Genomic DNA, 15111 nt, shown 5'->3' with positions numbered 1-15111 from the left:
ACAATTTGCGACCATGTCAAGCTGAAAATTCGTACTGTAGCCCCATATCTGGGGCTTCTTGAGATATAGACTCCAATGTCTCCTTGTCATCCCTTTGGTTCAGATCCTGAAGCAAAAAGCAGTGTATTTCCTGCTATACTTGGCATTTCCCATGCCAATTCCCTTGTCTAGACCTTGTAGAAGCAGAAAGCAGTGTAGAAGCTCGCCGCCTCCAACTCCTCCGGGGAAACAAGGAGACGTCCACCGCCACGTTCCCGAACCCCCATTCTCTCACTCAAAGGACCCAAAGTCTCATCGTCCTTCTCCGCGTCCCAAATCTCCATGAAGGTCTTGTGATACTGCAACTCGAGGTTGTAGTCTTCAGCAAGAGCTCTGAGGACTTCCCACGGCACGACATACTCGGGGACCTCTTCGACAGCTTCGTCTAGGAAGAAGTTGTACTTCCAACCGAACGCGGGGCGGAAGACGCCATCTGCAGGTGTCTTGCCTGGGAATCGGACTCGGTAGATGGAATTGCCCCACTCTGCCGACTGATATGCCTCGCCATCTTCCAATTCGCCCTCCTCTGCTTCTTGCGGCGGTTCCTCTGCGGCCTTCTTCTTTTTCTCTTCCTGTTGCTCGTTGAACTTGCGAACGTGGTCACCAAGGACGTCAGAGTTGGGAATACAACCGATCAAGCGACCTCCCTTCTTCAATGAGCCTGCCACGTTGCGCAGCATGGTCCGAGCCTTCTGCTCCGTCTCGAAGGCATAGTGCATGCAGAACATCATGCTCACGACGTCGAATCCGCGTCGGCTGAGAGGACTGGTGTCGAATCCGACTTGTCTGATGATCTCGACATCCTCAATGTTCTCGCCGTAGCAGTCCTTGACCTGGAAGCGTGCCTCGAAAAGCCGAGGAGGTGGCCGTCTGTATCCTCCTCTACCGCCCCTGCCACCGCCTCCGCGGCTGCCCATCTGGCGGTAACGCTCTCGAGCCTGGTCAATGCTGATATCCGCAGGATCGAGACCGACGTAGAGCTCTACTGATTGAGGTGCTTGCTGCCATTTGCCAAGGTCACCTCCCTTTCCACAACCGACGTCGAGCACGAGGAGCTCCTTTGCGCCCGGCTCGCGAGAGCCCGGGGTGTAGTCTTCATCTGGCGAGAACTTCTGAATGATGCAACTCTTGATCCAGTTATTGAAGGCGCGCAGGCCCTTGATCTTGCTGTCGGTTCGTCTCCAGTCTCTACCGCGCTCTGGTACACTGTTGTAATGCTGCGTGACAACATCGTTGTTGGTGCCGCGCTGGCGCTCAGCTGCAGCGTGAGCCGCAGCTTCCAACTCCTTCTCCCTGTCGAGTGCTCTCTGGCGGATGGCCTCTCTTTCGGACTCGGATATGCGAGCGCGGGCACCTGGTCGCTTCTGCTTGCGAGGCTGTTCAGAGGGAGAGACGGCTCGGCGCTTAGCGGGCTGAAGCTCCTTCGCATTGTAGGGTTGGGGGAGTTCATCGGTTCCATCCTCGCGCTTGTTGCCTCTTCGTGAGGAATTGCCGTTTCTCGAGGGCGATTGTGATCTTTTGCGTTTCTTCGCGTCGTATGAATGAGACTCTCGCTCGTACGAATCGTCGTCGTCGTAACCCGCCATTGTCTCGAATCAGACGTGAGAATTCTTTGTTTGTAAAGTCAAATATTGTCGTCTCCCGTGGAAATTGCAGGCTGCTGTTTTTGTTTCCAGAAATTGATTGTGAAAGTAGGGATGTGAGAAAGTTGATGCGAACTGTTGGAGAGGAACAAAAGCTGCTGTTGCGAAGCGTCGCAAGAGGTAGGTAGGGGGAGTGTACTGGGGTACCTGCTGAGGAAGGTAAAACCCACCTTTGGATTTATTATAGATACGGAAGGTGTGTCGTTAGAAACGAACGCTCTTTCTCAGTCTGGACCCAAAGAACAATATTCATATTTACTATGCTGTCTCTTCATATACACTGCTAAAGTTTGGATATAGCCAACTTGACATCTTGAAAATTTGTTAAACGCAATTCGGCAGTTCAACTAAGGAGGTAGGCGCAGTGCGGGTTGTCTCGTGCTTGCAGGCAGGTCCGGTACGTGTCGCGCTGCAGCCTTGCTGGCTTGACTAAGCTCACCCCCAGCAATAGACCAATCACGTCAGCCTTTGGCCAGACGCTTGCGGGTTGCAGGGGGCTTTCCTGAGCTCCCAGCTCCAAACACCACCATACAACGACATCACTCTTGCTCACCCAGTAACGCATCCCGCAGCCTCAACCTCTTTGATTTCTCCCCTCCTCAGCAACCGACCACGACCCTTTCCAGACGCCTTCGTACAATCAACCGCCAAGATGGGCTCAGAACCCCAGTACGCAAAGTACCCTCTCCTTCCTCTCGCCCAGCATGTCTTCGCCCTCACAAACGCCTACGCATCCCGGCCATCTCAACAATCCGCCGCGAAAGCTCTCAATGATGCCATCACCGAGCACAAGATGGCACCGCTCTACCGGTACCTCGCACACCCCCTCGAGGGTATTCTGAACCAAGTTGGCGAGGGTGGCAGTCAGACCCCCGGCAAGCCGCTGAGTCGGAAGTCGAGTCTGGCGGGCATGATTGCCACCAAGACCACCCCCACCGCAGTCAACCTACCCTGGGACGAGGCCAGATACCAAGAGCTGAAGGCCAACAACGACAAGGAGTTGGAAGAGTTCCAAAAGGAAGAGGATGAGGCCGTTGAGAAGGCTGGCGAGACCGAGATCCAGGCCGCGCGGGGCAAGCGCGCGGAGTTCTGGGCTAGAGTCGGCGACAAGGTGCGATTGGAAAGACTATTAACTTACCAAGGAAACTCTGACTGACCCCCTTGACAGGACCGGGCGATCGCCGCATACGAAGACGTTTTCGAGAAGACCGGCATCCTGGGCACCAAGATCGACTTGGTTCTCGCAATAATCCGCATGGGGCTCTTCTACGGCGACAAGCTTCTTGTCAAGAAGCACGTTGAGCGCGCAAAGACCCTGGTCGAGTCCGGTGGTGACTGGGATCGTCGCAACCGTCTCAAGGCATACGAGGGTATCTACCTCTTGACGGTCCGGTCATACAACTTGGCCGCCCCGCTCCTGCTCGACAGCTTGTCCACCTTCACCAGCTACGAACTCTGCACCTACTCCTCCCTCGTCGTCTACTCCGTTCTCGCCGGATCTGTTTCCCTGAAGCGTGTCGACTTCAAGAGCAAGGTTGTTGACGCCCCCGAGATCAAGGCTATTCTGGGTGATGGAGAGGACAAGCTCCTCGCTCTGTCTGGTGCTCTCAGCGCCGGTCCCGGTGCCGACGACGCCATGCACGACGCACCGCCCGCCGCTGCCAAGACCGCGGTGAACTTGACGACTCTCGGCACAAGCACCGACCAGCCCGAGGCCGAGATGGCTATTGACTTCTCGCCTTTGGCTCAGCTTGTCTCCAGCCTGTACAACGGCCAGTACAAGTACTTCTTCCAGGCCCTCGCCCAGGTTGAGGAGTCATTCCTCACTCAGGATCGCTACCTCCACGAGCACAAGAACTGGTTCATCCGTGAGATGCGTCTGCGCGCCTACCAGCAGCTCCTCCAGAGTTACCGTGTGGTTGGCCTGGAGACAATGGCTACCGACTTTGGCGTCACTGTTGACTTCCTGGACCGGTATGATTCTCTCTCTTTCAGCTGCACCGGCCGTATCAGACAACTGACTTCATCTCCAGTGACCTTGCCAAGTTCATCGCAGCCGGCCGCATCCCCTGCACAATCGACCGCGTCAGCGGCAAGGGCGTCATCGAGACCAACCGCCCCGACGACAAGAACAAGCAGTACCAGGACGTCGTCCGCCAGGGCGATCAGCTTATCACCAAGCTCCAGAAGTACGGCCAGGCTGTGCGTTTGAGAGGAAGCGAGCGGGCATAATCAGCCAAAAGAGGGAGGTGACTGGAAGAATGACGGAGAGCTTTTTACCCACAATGCTATTACAATCGTGTGTCCCTTAGTCAGGCTTGGGACTTTAAAAGGCGCGAGGTAGAAACGGCAGGCGGCGAATAGAAACCGGGGATTGGGGCAAGCAAATGTGTGCTACTACAATAACTCTCTGTATGATACCTACGGATTAGACAAGCCAATTTGAGAAATCTTGGCTTGACCGAGGCCCACATGATGTGACTGTGTAAAGCTCAGATGCGCAGCCTTGGTCAAATGATATGGATGGGAGCGGAATCTTGCTATTCTCGCAAGCTATGCTCATAAAGTGTCATCAACACCTACCAAATCCCAGAGATCTTGCTAAAACAAACGAGATATCTACTCTACGCCTCGTACGTGCTCATCGATATCTGCTTTTATCCACCCTGGATACGTGCTTCCGGAAAAGGACTACGCAAATTCGTTCGTTTCAAATCTAGATATTCCCAGCCGCGCTACCATCCAACGCGACTGGCTTCCTCGCACCTTCAAGGTCCCCGCACAAGAAAAATCGACTAGCTGCTGCACCAAACTCGCTTACCGGTACTTCTCAATGAAGTCCTTGTGGAAGTTGATGATGCGACCGACCCAGTCGGTGCCGGGAGCAAGGAAAGTAGTGCGGAAGTGCAGGGTACCCTCCTTTTGACCGAACCCGCTGCCGGGAACGACGCAGACGCCGGTGGCTTCGAGCATGCGCATGCAGTAGAACTCGTCGGCGGTGCGGCCCTCCTTCTGGGCAGCCTCGGTGGCCTTTGCGGGAAGCTTGATGGTGGGGAAGAGGTACATGGAGCCCTGGGGAGCGCCGCACTCGACGCCCTCCATCTGGTCAAAGGCCTTGTGGAGGGCGGTGGCGCGCTCCTTGAGACCGTTGAAGATACCGTCGTACTCCTTCTTGTACAGCTCGTAGCTCGGCTCGCCCTCCTTGGGGGGGTTGACCATGAGCTCGACGATGCACTGACCAATAACGGGAGCGCAGAGGGTGATGGAGACGAACTTGTAGATGTTGGCCTCGACCTCGGGGTCGAAGTTGACGAGCTCGAAGTAACCGCCGCGGTGACCGCACTCGCCGACCATACCCTTGGAGATGGAGTGCAGGGAGGCGAGTTCGACACCGTCGTACTTGCCGGGGGTCTCCTTCTGCAGCTTGCGCAGAACGCTCTTGAAGGAGTGGAACTTGCCAACGAAGACGTTGGTCTGGTAGACTTCGTCAGCCATCACCACAAGCTGCTTCTCCGCAGCGTAGTCGTAGACGGCGCGGATGTCATCCTCAGACAGGGAGGCACCGGTAGGGTTGCCGGGGTTGATAATGACAATAGCGCGGACATCGGTGCCCTCGGAGGTGGCCTTCTCGTAGGCAGCCTTGATGGTGTTCAGGTCGGTACCCCAGCCAGCGGCCTCGTCGAGGTAGTAGGGTACGCAGGTGGCGTTGAGGACGGACAGTGTTGCGGTGTAGAGCGGGTATTGAGGAATGGGCACAAGAACACCGCTTTGAGCGTTCTGGGCGATAATGTGAAGGAGGGTGTTGACTCCGGAAGAGGCACCGCCAGAGAGGTAAATGTGGGCGGGATCGGCGGGGAATCCGTCGCGGCCTGCAGAGATCTTTGTCAGTTTTCACACTCGGCCCAAGGTGAAGGCAGATAAGGACATACGCTCAATAAACTTAGCAATGCTCTCCTTAATGGCGGGAACACCAGCACTGGCACTGTATGCGCCAACAGAGCCGACCTTGCTCAAGAGGAACTTGGCGCGAGCGATGGCATCGCTCTTGTATCCGAGCTGGTTCTGCAAAACATCCTCGTGCTCGAGAAGCAGGGGGTTCTCGAGAAGACTGACAACCTGGCGGAAGAAGGTAATGGGCTTCTGGTCGAGCTGCTGGGGGTTGCCGATGTTGGCCGAGATAACGGCGTCAAAGGGGAGGTCCTTGTCACCCTTGGACAGCTTCGCTCGGTATTCCTCCGACTTCACGGCCAACTCGCCGCGAACAGCGTACTCGGCAGCAACAACATGCTGGTTGATGTTGTGCACATTCAGCCGACGGCTCGGTGTGGTAGACATGGTTCGATGGTGGGGTGACGAACGGCTGTTGCTGCTGCTGAAGAAAAGTTGCCTTTGAGATGGCGGGGTATTGGAGAGGAAGATCTTAGGGGACCGCGGGGTATCTGTGCAAGAGTCATATAAAAGTTAGTAAAAGGGCTTCTGCCGCGCAACAGTGGAGATCAAGGTAGAAAAACACCTGGACTCGAATCGATAACACCGGGAAGAGCCGAGCAAAGAAGAGAAAAAGTTGGGAATGCTTAGAGGAGAGTAGGAAGAATGAGTCTTGAGAAAACCCTGAAAACGTACGCAGCCACCTCAAGTGCTATTTATTTAGCTCTTCGTCAACGAAGGGCAATCAACAAGCAACCAAGTCTCGGACGCGGGGGCCGTTACAACAGTGCGCAATGTTTAATTGATGGATTAAACGGACAGAGGGAAGAAAAAGACGGCAAAGTTGACAGGAAATCAGCGCATCTTCTTCCTGTCATCGTCCGATGCAGTAGCTCTTATTCAATAACTCTGACAGCCGCAAGCCTACTTAGGCTGGTACTGTGACCTCGGGGGCACGAGACATGACCCTGCGTGGCATCGTTTCTGTGCTGCCGCGGGATGGCTTCCATGACGGGCTGTGTTTGCCCCCCTCCAGTGCGGGACGCCAGCCGAGCACTTGCTGGTGAGTCGTAGACGAAGACGTGGATCAGACCCGGTCGTGTTTGGCGCGGGTTTGCCTCAAAGGCCTGTGTCCGAAACCGGTGACGGCAGGACAAGGGGGAAGCCGGTCAGCGCGCCTAGAGGCTAGAGCTTCTACGGATTCTCCCGCCAGGGTATTTCCGAATCCTCGACGCCTTGATGGAAAAAGTCCAGTTGCCTATGCCGCAAGAGAATGGAAAGTGTGGGGGTCCACGTGGGAGTAAAGCGCGCTTGATCGAACTTGAGAGGAAAATGATCAAGTGCCTTGTCCGTTTGTTCGGTGAAGGATGGCGAATAAAGAGAGGTGGCGTACGGTGTAAGCTGGCGAGTGAAAACAGGTGGGGGAGGAAATCGTAGCTTGGACGGGAGCTGTCCCGTTTGAGCGGTGCTGGACAAGCAAGCTTGGGATAGCTTCGAGCACCAACCTTCCACTTTCAACCATACAGGAATAGCTCTTGGTCTGAGAACAGGGCTGGGAGCAAACACCAATGTGAAGCAAACAAGATGTTTGAGGCAGTGGAAAGACGATTCGCTCAGCACTGCGACGTACCATTTGATCTGCCTCCGCTGCTCATCAATCGCACTTGGCTCGCGGCAGCCTGACTCTTCGGTGCTCCCAGCGACCTGGCCGCGGTGCAAGCCACTCTGTTCGCCGCCATCGTCAAACGTATCGTATTGGTCGGTTGGCGTATAGAATGTAGGGGATTCGTAGAGAGAATCGCTGCTTCGGTGTACGGTGTATTCGGTGTGTCGGTTGGTATTCTCCGTTACTGGAAATGCGAGACTCGAAAAGTGTCGAAGAAAAGAGAATTCCACGACGAAACGCCGTCTGCTCTCGGCGGTATGAAGGCGGTTCCGGATCGTCAAGTACGTATCCCGTTTAGCTGAGAATGCGAAAAAAGGAAAGCAGTCGATCGACGGCGAAATGAAAGTCTCAGAACCACGACTTAGGAAAGTGCACGCCTTCCTGAACCACCACTCTCCATGAAAGCAGGCAAAGGCAGGAACAGGATGGGATGTCCTTTCCTCTTTATTTGTCTACCTATCCGACCTGCTCACGCCAATTCTTACGCCCTGCCCACCCTCCTCCTCACCATCCTGCCGCTGCTACTGCTGCTTTCCCCGGCCACGGCCCTGCCCATCTGTTGAGAAACGCGACCCGAGCTGCGAGATAACCACTTTGCCCACACCCCTTCAAAGCCCGGCGCCGGCGGGCGAACCACTCGGGGGAGTCGGGGGTGGCTAGATATTCGCGATTGAAAACTACCTCAAGCTGCGGGCTCATCCTCAAAGAAAAGGGCCGCGTGCAGGGAATGGCGCGCAAAGGAAAAGAAGAATCCCACCTGAGCTCCAGCAACCCAAACCCAGAATGTCGTAGACCATCACCGTCCGAACATGGGAAGAAGCATCGTTGGCGGTGACGCTTCGTGCCCAGGTCCCTGCAAGCTCTAAAATCGTTGCTGGGCCCCCAACGGGGGATAGAGCTATTGACCGAGAAAGGACCCTGAACAAGATCCACCAACCAACATCTCCGTTGCTCGGATTACGATCTCATAGACTTCTGACCGCGCAGCTTGACCGCTGGAGGCTGGCATAAGCCGAGCTGCAGCTCCATGCTGCGGATACTCAGGTTCCAAGGTGCTACAGTTCCTCAATCGATCATGGTTCATTTAGCCCCTCTTTGCTTGGCTTCTTTCCAAGATGTATCACTTGACTAATATCACGTCGCAAAGTTCCTATTGATAGATATTCAAGGAGAAGTGAGTGAGACTGTTTTAAACCCTGCCATGAGATCAGTCATCCGAGTGCCAGCTGGCGCCGCTTGCGATACCCTGGGGGATGTTAAAGTGCGTGCACGTCCACCACACCGAAGTCTCACCGAGATCTGCGCCTCGGTGAACGGCCCTTTTTCCGCCGACAGTCTCTCACCACCCGCAAAATTCCAGTCTCCATACTGCGAAGCTATCCCGTCCACCCGTGTCCAAGCCTCAAGCTATCCAACGCGTGCGGCGCAAATTCCCCTTCAAGATGGCCAAGAAAGGTATGCAACCCGTCTGAGCCTCATTCAAGCGCACTTTCCGCTTTCCTCCAAATCTCCAAGCTAATTAATCTCGTCCAACAGCGAAGTCTCGTGTCATGATCGTCCGGCTCTTGTCCATGGCCGCGACTGGTTACTTCTACACTGTTAAGCGTCTCCGAACCGCAACACCCATGAGCTTGTTGAAATACGACCCAATCAGTATGTCGACCCCTTTCTCTTCGATTCGACAAACGTAGCGCCGGTCTCCAGGGCGGGCGCCACTCGATACACCCTATGAGATGGAGATAGGAACGACAGGGCTAACGTATTCACAGTTCGGCGAAAGGTGCTTTTCTTGGAGCAGAAGAAGAAGGGGAAATGAGCCAGCGCACTCTCGAATTACCAACACCACATGTAACAACACTTATATCACCATAAACGGCGTTCACGGCGGCATACGATTGGGGCTCGAAGACCACATGGATGAACTGTACATCATCAACCTGCAGTCCCTCAGACATATCGTCAGGGACAAGGCATTGGCACGTCGGACTGTGCCCCAGAGGCGGAACGAAAGCGAAGGCTTCGATGGCCGCGACCTAGTTGTATATTCTACCAAAAGAGAACAAACCTTGCGTAAATGCAATATTCCTCTGCATGATTCCACCACACATAAATCTTTAGTCCACGTCCAAGAAACCCAACCTCGATGGATGATGCTAAAGCTGCAGACTCTCCTTTAACGTGTGCCCTCATTCGGCTTGGAAGTGCTTGGAAAGAAATGGTGGGAAACTTGATCATCATCCACGATTACTGGAACCACCCTATTGCCGTCTCTTTGGTTGCGCTCCGGCGGTTCAGCCCGGAGACAGTCCTCATTGTTGCCTCCCGCGGCCTGTGAAGTCTCCCGGTTGCCTTCATTCTCGGTGAAGCATGGTTTGGACCGTTTCGAGCCTCGAGACCATTGCTGGGCGTTGTTAGATCTTTTGGTTCCGCGCTGCTCCGACAAGCTCGCTGGTCCGTCAAGTCTCTCCCATTCGTTAGGGTTGGTCAAATCGCCGAGCTTTCCCTTGCGGTTGCCCACAAGGCTGTTCTTGACATCCAAGATGGCCTCCTGGCTGGACTTGGGGGCACTTTGCACAGGTCGGTTGTACGAAGAGTGCCCAGCATGGCGCGCGACCATGATACCGTTACTTCCTTTCGATGCTTTCGCAACCGGAGTTTTCTGGGGGCGGAGGATCGATCTTATGTTGGATCCCTGTGCGGCCACCTCCATTCGCTGCGACTTCTCCTGCTCGACCGATGGCGCAGGCATTTCATCTTCCGACTCCTCAACAGGACTGCGAAAAACCGTTCGCTTGCTGGCTCGGATCAGCGGCATGTCAGAGGAGCTCGGCTGAAAGTCGTTGAGGGGATCGTAAACATCTTGCTGCAGCAAAACGGGAAGCATTGGTTCCGGCAGCACAAGACTGTCAGGGATCAGGACATCGTCGTTTCCCGTGGCATTTTGTCTGTCGAGCGTGTTTGCGAAGTCCTTACTGACCGCCGCGTATGCCTTGCCATTTGACCTGAGCTGCTTGACTTCTTCCCTTAGTGTTTGGAGCTGGGCAAGCTGCTCGGCTACCTGATCAAGCTGGCCGTTGTTAGCAGCCGGGGCCTGCGTGTCGCGGAGCTTGAGTGTGAGATTGGTGACTCTTTGATGAGCATTCTCCAACTCCTTTTCTAGTTTCGATGCTCTGATGACACTGTCCAAGGTCTTGAGGCGTTCAACCTCTGTCCCGGCCATTGTCAACTGTTGCTGAGCCTGGTGCAGAGATTCTTCCGAGCTCTCCAGCCGCATTTGGATTTCAGCGTCTTCCCCGGACCTTTTTGCGAGATTCTTCTCCGAGTCTTCGGCTCGCTGGCGTTGCAAATGGCCGTTTTCCTCGGCAATTCGTAACTTCTCCTGAAGCTCTCGGATCTTGGTCTCGTGCCCTTGTCGCTGGAGCTGAAGCTCAGTTTGCGTCTCTGCGACCTGACAATCCTTGCTTAAGAGGCTTTGCTGTAACTCTTGGAGCTTTTCTTCCATGGTTGTTGCCCTCCTTGAGGCTAACTCTGCAGATTCTCTCGCCTCTCGCAGTTTTTGATCAAGTTCGGAGACACGGCTGGTCGTATCCGCGATTTCAGCATCCTTGGCAAGAAGATCCTGTGCGAGTTTGCTGTTCTCGTTCTTTCTCTCCGAAAGTTGTAGCATCAACTGTTCCTGACGATGTTTGCGCTCCGTCTCCATCGATAACGACTGTTTCTGGAACGTCTCCTGTAGACTTTGCAGTTTTTCTTCGATGGACTGACCAGTCATAGTGGGTTTCAACTTCTCCAAAAATCTGGACATACGTCAGTTGAGAAGCCAGAATACATCAGCGGGCACCTACTGTGGCATCATTTCTTTTTGAAAGGTCTCCAGAGCTCGCTGAATCTCATCTTCTACGTTGACTTGAGGGGAACATTGCACGTGGCCCGCAATTTCGTCCAGCCTGCAAAAGTCAGTCACACGCGGATGACACGAGGGCAATTGGAAAGTACCTTCTCATGACCTCGGTTGGCACAGCGGGTGCTTCGAGAGAGCGCGCTTGCATCTTGTCCACCTTCGAGCAGACTCCAGTCACATTCTCATCGATCTGGCGCAGCAGACCCTTCAAGGCATCCGCGTCGAGGAGCTTTCCCTCCAACTTCTTGGCTCTCTGTGCCTCAAAATCGAAATCTTTCCCAAGATTGTCTAGGGCTGACGTCAAGCCTCTGATTTTTGATGCCGCTTTTAATGTCAGTTCAGCGACCTTAATCTTCGAATCGAACCTGCTTACCCGCTGCCACTTCCTGCTGAAGAACTACCTGCTTGTGTTTGGAAATGAGATTCAACTTATCCTGGGCAGCCTGTTTCTCTGCCATGGCCGACTTGAACTTCTCTTCCGCCTCTTCATGCTCCTCTCTCATGCTGGTGATGGTTTTCTGAGCGATATCTTTGGAATGTTGCCAGAGTTGTTGGTGTTCTGCAACAGCCTTGTTGAGGTGGTCCTTGTACGAGCGGCTCTTCTCTTGAAACTTGTCGAGCTTGGAGTGTGTGACCTCCAGCTCTTGGTGCAATTTAACCGCCTCTTTGTCTTGCATTTCTCTCTCGGCTTGCAGATCGGCCAATTCCTGTTCTAGTTCACGCAGTCGTCCGCCTTGTTGAGCTAGATTATGGGAGAGCTCGTCCTTCTGATGTTGTAAAAGAGAGAGCTCCGAGTTCGACTGCACCCGGCGGTCGCAGTCTTTCTGATACCGTGCTTGATACTGCTGTAAGCGAGTCACCAGTTCTTCGATTTGCTGCTTCTGGCCCAGGAGACGACTATTCATATTGTGCTCAACTTCTTTTGAGTAGCTGAGAACTTTGTTGTAGTGAGCCGACATACTTTCGAGTGCTTCATAGTGGCTCTCTGCCGTAACCTGCTGGTTCTCCAAGCCTGGGTTGGCCTTCTCCTGACTCGGTTTGCCGTGTTGTGATTGGCGGTGGGAGCGCTTGCGACGCCGAGAAGTATTTGAAAGACGCGATTTCGTACGTTGCGGAACATCTCTGGCATCTTGTTCGCGACTGATACGTCGAATTGACTGCTCTCTAGGCGAAGAGTGCTGTCGATTCGACTTGCGAGCAGAACCAGGAGTTTGTTTCTGTGGCATTTCCAAGTCGCCAACTGGAGTTGACGACCGAATCTCAACTGCCTCGTGATGCTGTCTTTGAACTCGGGCTATCTGACGAGGCATCGCACGATTATCATCGACGGGTTTGCTAGTTTCGAAGAGGCGTGGTTCCAAGTCTCGATCTGAAACCACACATTGCTGCTGTTCGCCTTCATTTTCTTCCCGAGAGCTGTGCCGCTGTGAAGGAATACCCCTATCAGTAGCCGTTTGTTCAATTGCAGGCTGCAGAGTCTCCCGTTGATCGCAGGGAAGAATGACATCGGCATCAGCAAAGGGTCGAATGCTGCGGTCCTCGATAGCAGAACCATGTATTTTCTGCTCGACCTGGACAGATGGGCGTCTCGAAACTGACTTTCCAGCTGAATCTCTCTCAGAGCTGGTAGTAATCTGATCTGAGAGACCTCGGCCCAGTAGCTGACCGTGGCTACTCGATTGCTCCGGGTTGACTTCCGCAGCCCTCAAGCGTTGAAAAGGAGTCCCTCTTCGTCCTTGATCACTTCGAGAGATGATGGCTGGCATATTGTTCGCATGGGTGTCGACATCGTTGTAGTGGTGACTATTATCGTCTATCAAAGCTGGCTGATCCTGGGGCTGGGCTGGCCGTACATTGCCGGCATTTGCCCAGTCCTCTTGGGGCACTGCATCTTGCCGCCCACTGAGGGCACTGAAGTTGATAGATCGACGCTGCTGGTGGCCAGAGAACTGATTTGGCTTGTACTTGGGCTGTGGTCCGAAGACAAACGTATCAATCTCCCCACCAAGTTTTGGGTCATCTTCAGGATGACCTGAAGGGTGGCTTCCGTGGCCGCGTGCCTGAGATACATGGTATTGTTCGTTCCCATCGTCTTGGATAACGTGCTTGACGTTCGGCTGCGAGGCTTTTAGCTGGCTGAGCAACAACGGTTGAGACTCCGCACTGGAGGGGGAGTCTTCGGCCTGGGAACCGTCCTCGGGATAGTGGTCTGGGCTGGATCCTTTCGAACGGGCCTTAGAACTGAGCCTAACGTGTCGGGTGCCACCATTTGCTGAAAGAGGGTCGGGACTGGATTTGTCGGCCATGGTATGGAAGAGGCCAGAGGCCGTAGTAGCTACTACAACCACAAGCTGTGGTCAATTTCTAGAGTCTCTGTTCCAAGGCAGCAAAATTCAGCAGAGAGCCAATCTGAACGAGGAAAGGTGACAACAACTAGGAGGATTAGGAGAGACAAGAAACGAAGCCAACAGCTCTGTCAGATTCAGCAGGCTGCGAGAATTGAAGTTGAGGACGAAACGATCAATACACCACAACCTAGTGAGATGGATCTCCAGTACGGGGAGGTATCTCGAAGGTTGCCTGCCGCGCCACAACTGCTGATGGGTTTTTGGTAACCGCAAGGCATAGAATGTAATCGTTGCTTTCTGAGATACAGAAAGAGCTTTCGTCACTTGAGATCAGGAAAGTAATGGCTAAAAGAATGTGGCAACAGCCGCCCTCTATCACTGAGTGGAAAGAACGACGTTTCTAGAGCAATTGATCAAGGGAACTGCCTTAGCTACTTGCATTCGACCGCCTCTGCCTTCCAGATGCGTGTGTCTTTCCTTCCATTGACGGACCATGCTGTCAAGACGATCAACCAAACCGGCATTTGATGGAGAATAATTCACCGTTCACTTATGATAAAAGTTTCCCATATACTACGTACGCCGGCCAACAAGATTTGAAGGCATGGAGCGGTGGTCGGTGTAAGTGAGAAACATGATAAATTGCCTGGGAAATTTGCTGAATTAATGACTGGATGGTGTTAGACGGCAGTAGCCATACTCACCACTCGACCTTGCTTTAGTCATCCAGCTCAGGACGGTAGTAAGTGGGTAGTGGGAAACACCATTCCATCAGTAACCTGTAATCTGTATTGAGGTAACATCAACCCGATATCCAGAAGAAGTAGAAGAACGTATCCCAGCGAGGACCCTCCTTTGGCAGTTGCCGGTTTCAGGGTACTTTCCTGTCATCTCTCCGCGTCAGCAATGACAGTTTCCGGGAAGGTCTTTGGCCGCGGCTTCTCTATGCGTTCCATGGCCACCGGAAGAGGAGACCGCTTGATCTTCGGCCGTGCAGGTACAACCTTCCTCTGATTCGACGTGCTGACTGGTCACGATAGCTCCGGCAGCAACCCCCCCGCGATGACAAGCTGAGAAAGATGCGTAAAGTCGTCCGAGAAACCAGCCTGGAGGCCAAGACGGTCGCCCCCAAATTTAGAACGTCCCAAGGAAAAGCCAAGCAATGCCAAAATAAACCCCACCGGGGAAACGACGTGAATAATAAGCGGGAAGGACAGCAGGCGGCAAGTGAGACCTCCAAGGCATCATCGTCGGAACAGAGGTGGCCCGCGCTTGATCGAGGAAAGATCAAGATCTGCTTGTACCACTCGGCTTTCCCGCTTTTGGTCATACAACGGATATGTTCTGCTTCTCTTGTCAGCGGGAGGAAAGAAGTGACAGTGACGAGTCGTGCAGATGGCATGACAGATAGAGCACGAAACCATAGGAAAGCATATCTTTCAAGATGCAGGCCCTTCGAATCAGCTCCAGATGCGCGCCATCACACCGCAGGATCGCCATGTCAACGGGGAATGCGAGAACCCCTCCCCCATCACACAATTAAGCTCGTCGATATTACATCCACTGCCGGCGACAGTCAACCTCTCA

General features: G+C 53.8%; 5 protein-coding genes across 5 annotated transcripts; 2 read left to right on the top strand and 3 right to left on the bottom strand.

Moving 5' to 3' along the window:
- Positions 1-160: 160 nt before the first annotated feature.
- Positions 161-1781, bottom strand: HER10_EVM0011883 (mRNA capping enzyme). The gene has a single exon (XM_035481296.1). It carries the CDS (start codon positions 1623-1625, stop codon positions 168-170), a length of 1458 nt encoding a protein of 485 aa, XP_035330147.1. The 5' UTR covers positions 1626-1781; the 3' UTR covers positions 161-167.
- A 553-nt stretch (positions 1782-2334) lies between these two features.
- Positions 2335-3914, top strand: HER10_EVM0010373 (26S proteasome subunit RPN7; the record flags this gene model as incomplete). The annotated part of the gene is made up of 3 exons (XM_035479836.1): positions 2335-2793; positions 2851-3656; positions 3716-3914. The coding sequence occupies 3 exons, from the start codon at positions 2335-2337 to the stop codon at positions 3912-3914; spliced, it is 1464 nt and encodes a 487-aa protein (XP_035329975.1).
- Positions 3915-4499: 585 nt separating this feature from the next.
- On the bottom strand, positions 4500-6017 carry HER10_EVM0005308 (aminotransferase class I and II; the record flags this gene model as incomplete). Its single annotated transcript, XM_035474930.1, has 2 exons — positions 4500-5551; positions 5612-6017. 2 exons carry the CDS (start codon positions 6015-6017, stop codon positions 4500-4502), a joined length of 1458 nt encoding a protein of 485 aa, XP_035329329.1.
- A 2626-nt stretch (positions 6018-8643) lies between these two features.
- On the top strand, positions 8644-9386 carry HER10_EVM0009000 (ribosomal protein L33). Its single transcript, XM_035478504.1, has 3 exons — positions 8644-8730; positions 8812-8928; positions 9045-9386. Exons 1-3 carry the CDS (start codon positions 8718-8720, stop codon positions 9089-9091), a joined length of 177 nt encoding a protein of 58 aa, XP_035329794.1. The 5' UTR covers positions 8644-8717; the 3' UTR covers positions 9092-9386.
- A 62-nt stretch (positions 9387-9448) lies between these two features.
- HER10_EVM0012581 (uncharacterized protein) lies at positions 9449-13482 on the bottom strand (the record flags this gene model as incomplete). The annotated part of the gene is made up of 4 exons (XM_035481974.1): positions 9449-11072; positions 11121-11222; positions 11272-11500; positions 11550-13482. 4 exons carry the CDS (start codon positions 13480-13482, stop codon positions 9449-9451), a joined length of 3888 nt encoding a protein of 1295 aa, XP_035330228.1.
- Between the last annotated feature and the right edge of the window lie 1629 nt (positions 13483-15111).

The sequence above is a fragment of the Colletotrichum scovillei genome (assembly GCF_011075155.1).
Source record: "Colletotrichum scovillei strain TJNH1 chromosome Unknown Contig00009, whole genome shotgun sequence".
Lineage (NCBI taxonomy): Eukaryota > Fungi > Ascomycota > Sordariomycetes > Glomerellales > Glomerellaceae > Colletotrichum > Colletotrichum scovillei.
This window is presented reverse-complemented; position numbering and strand designations above follow the sequence as displayed.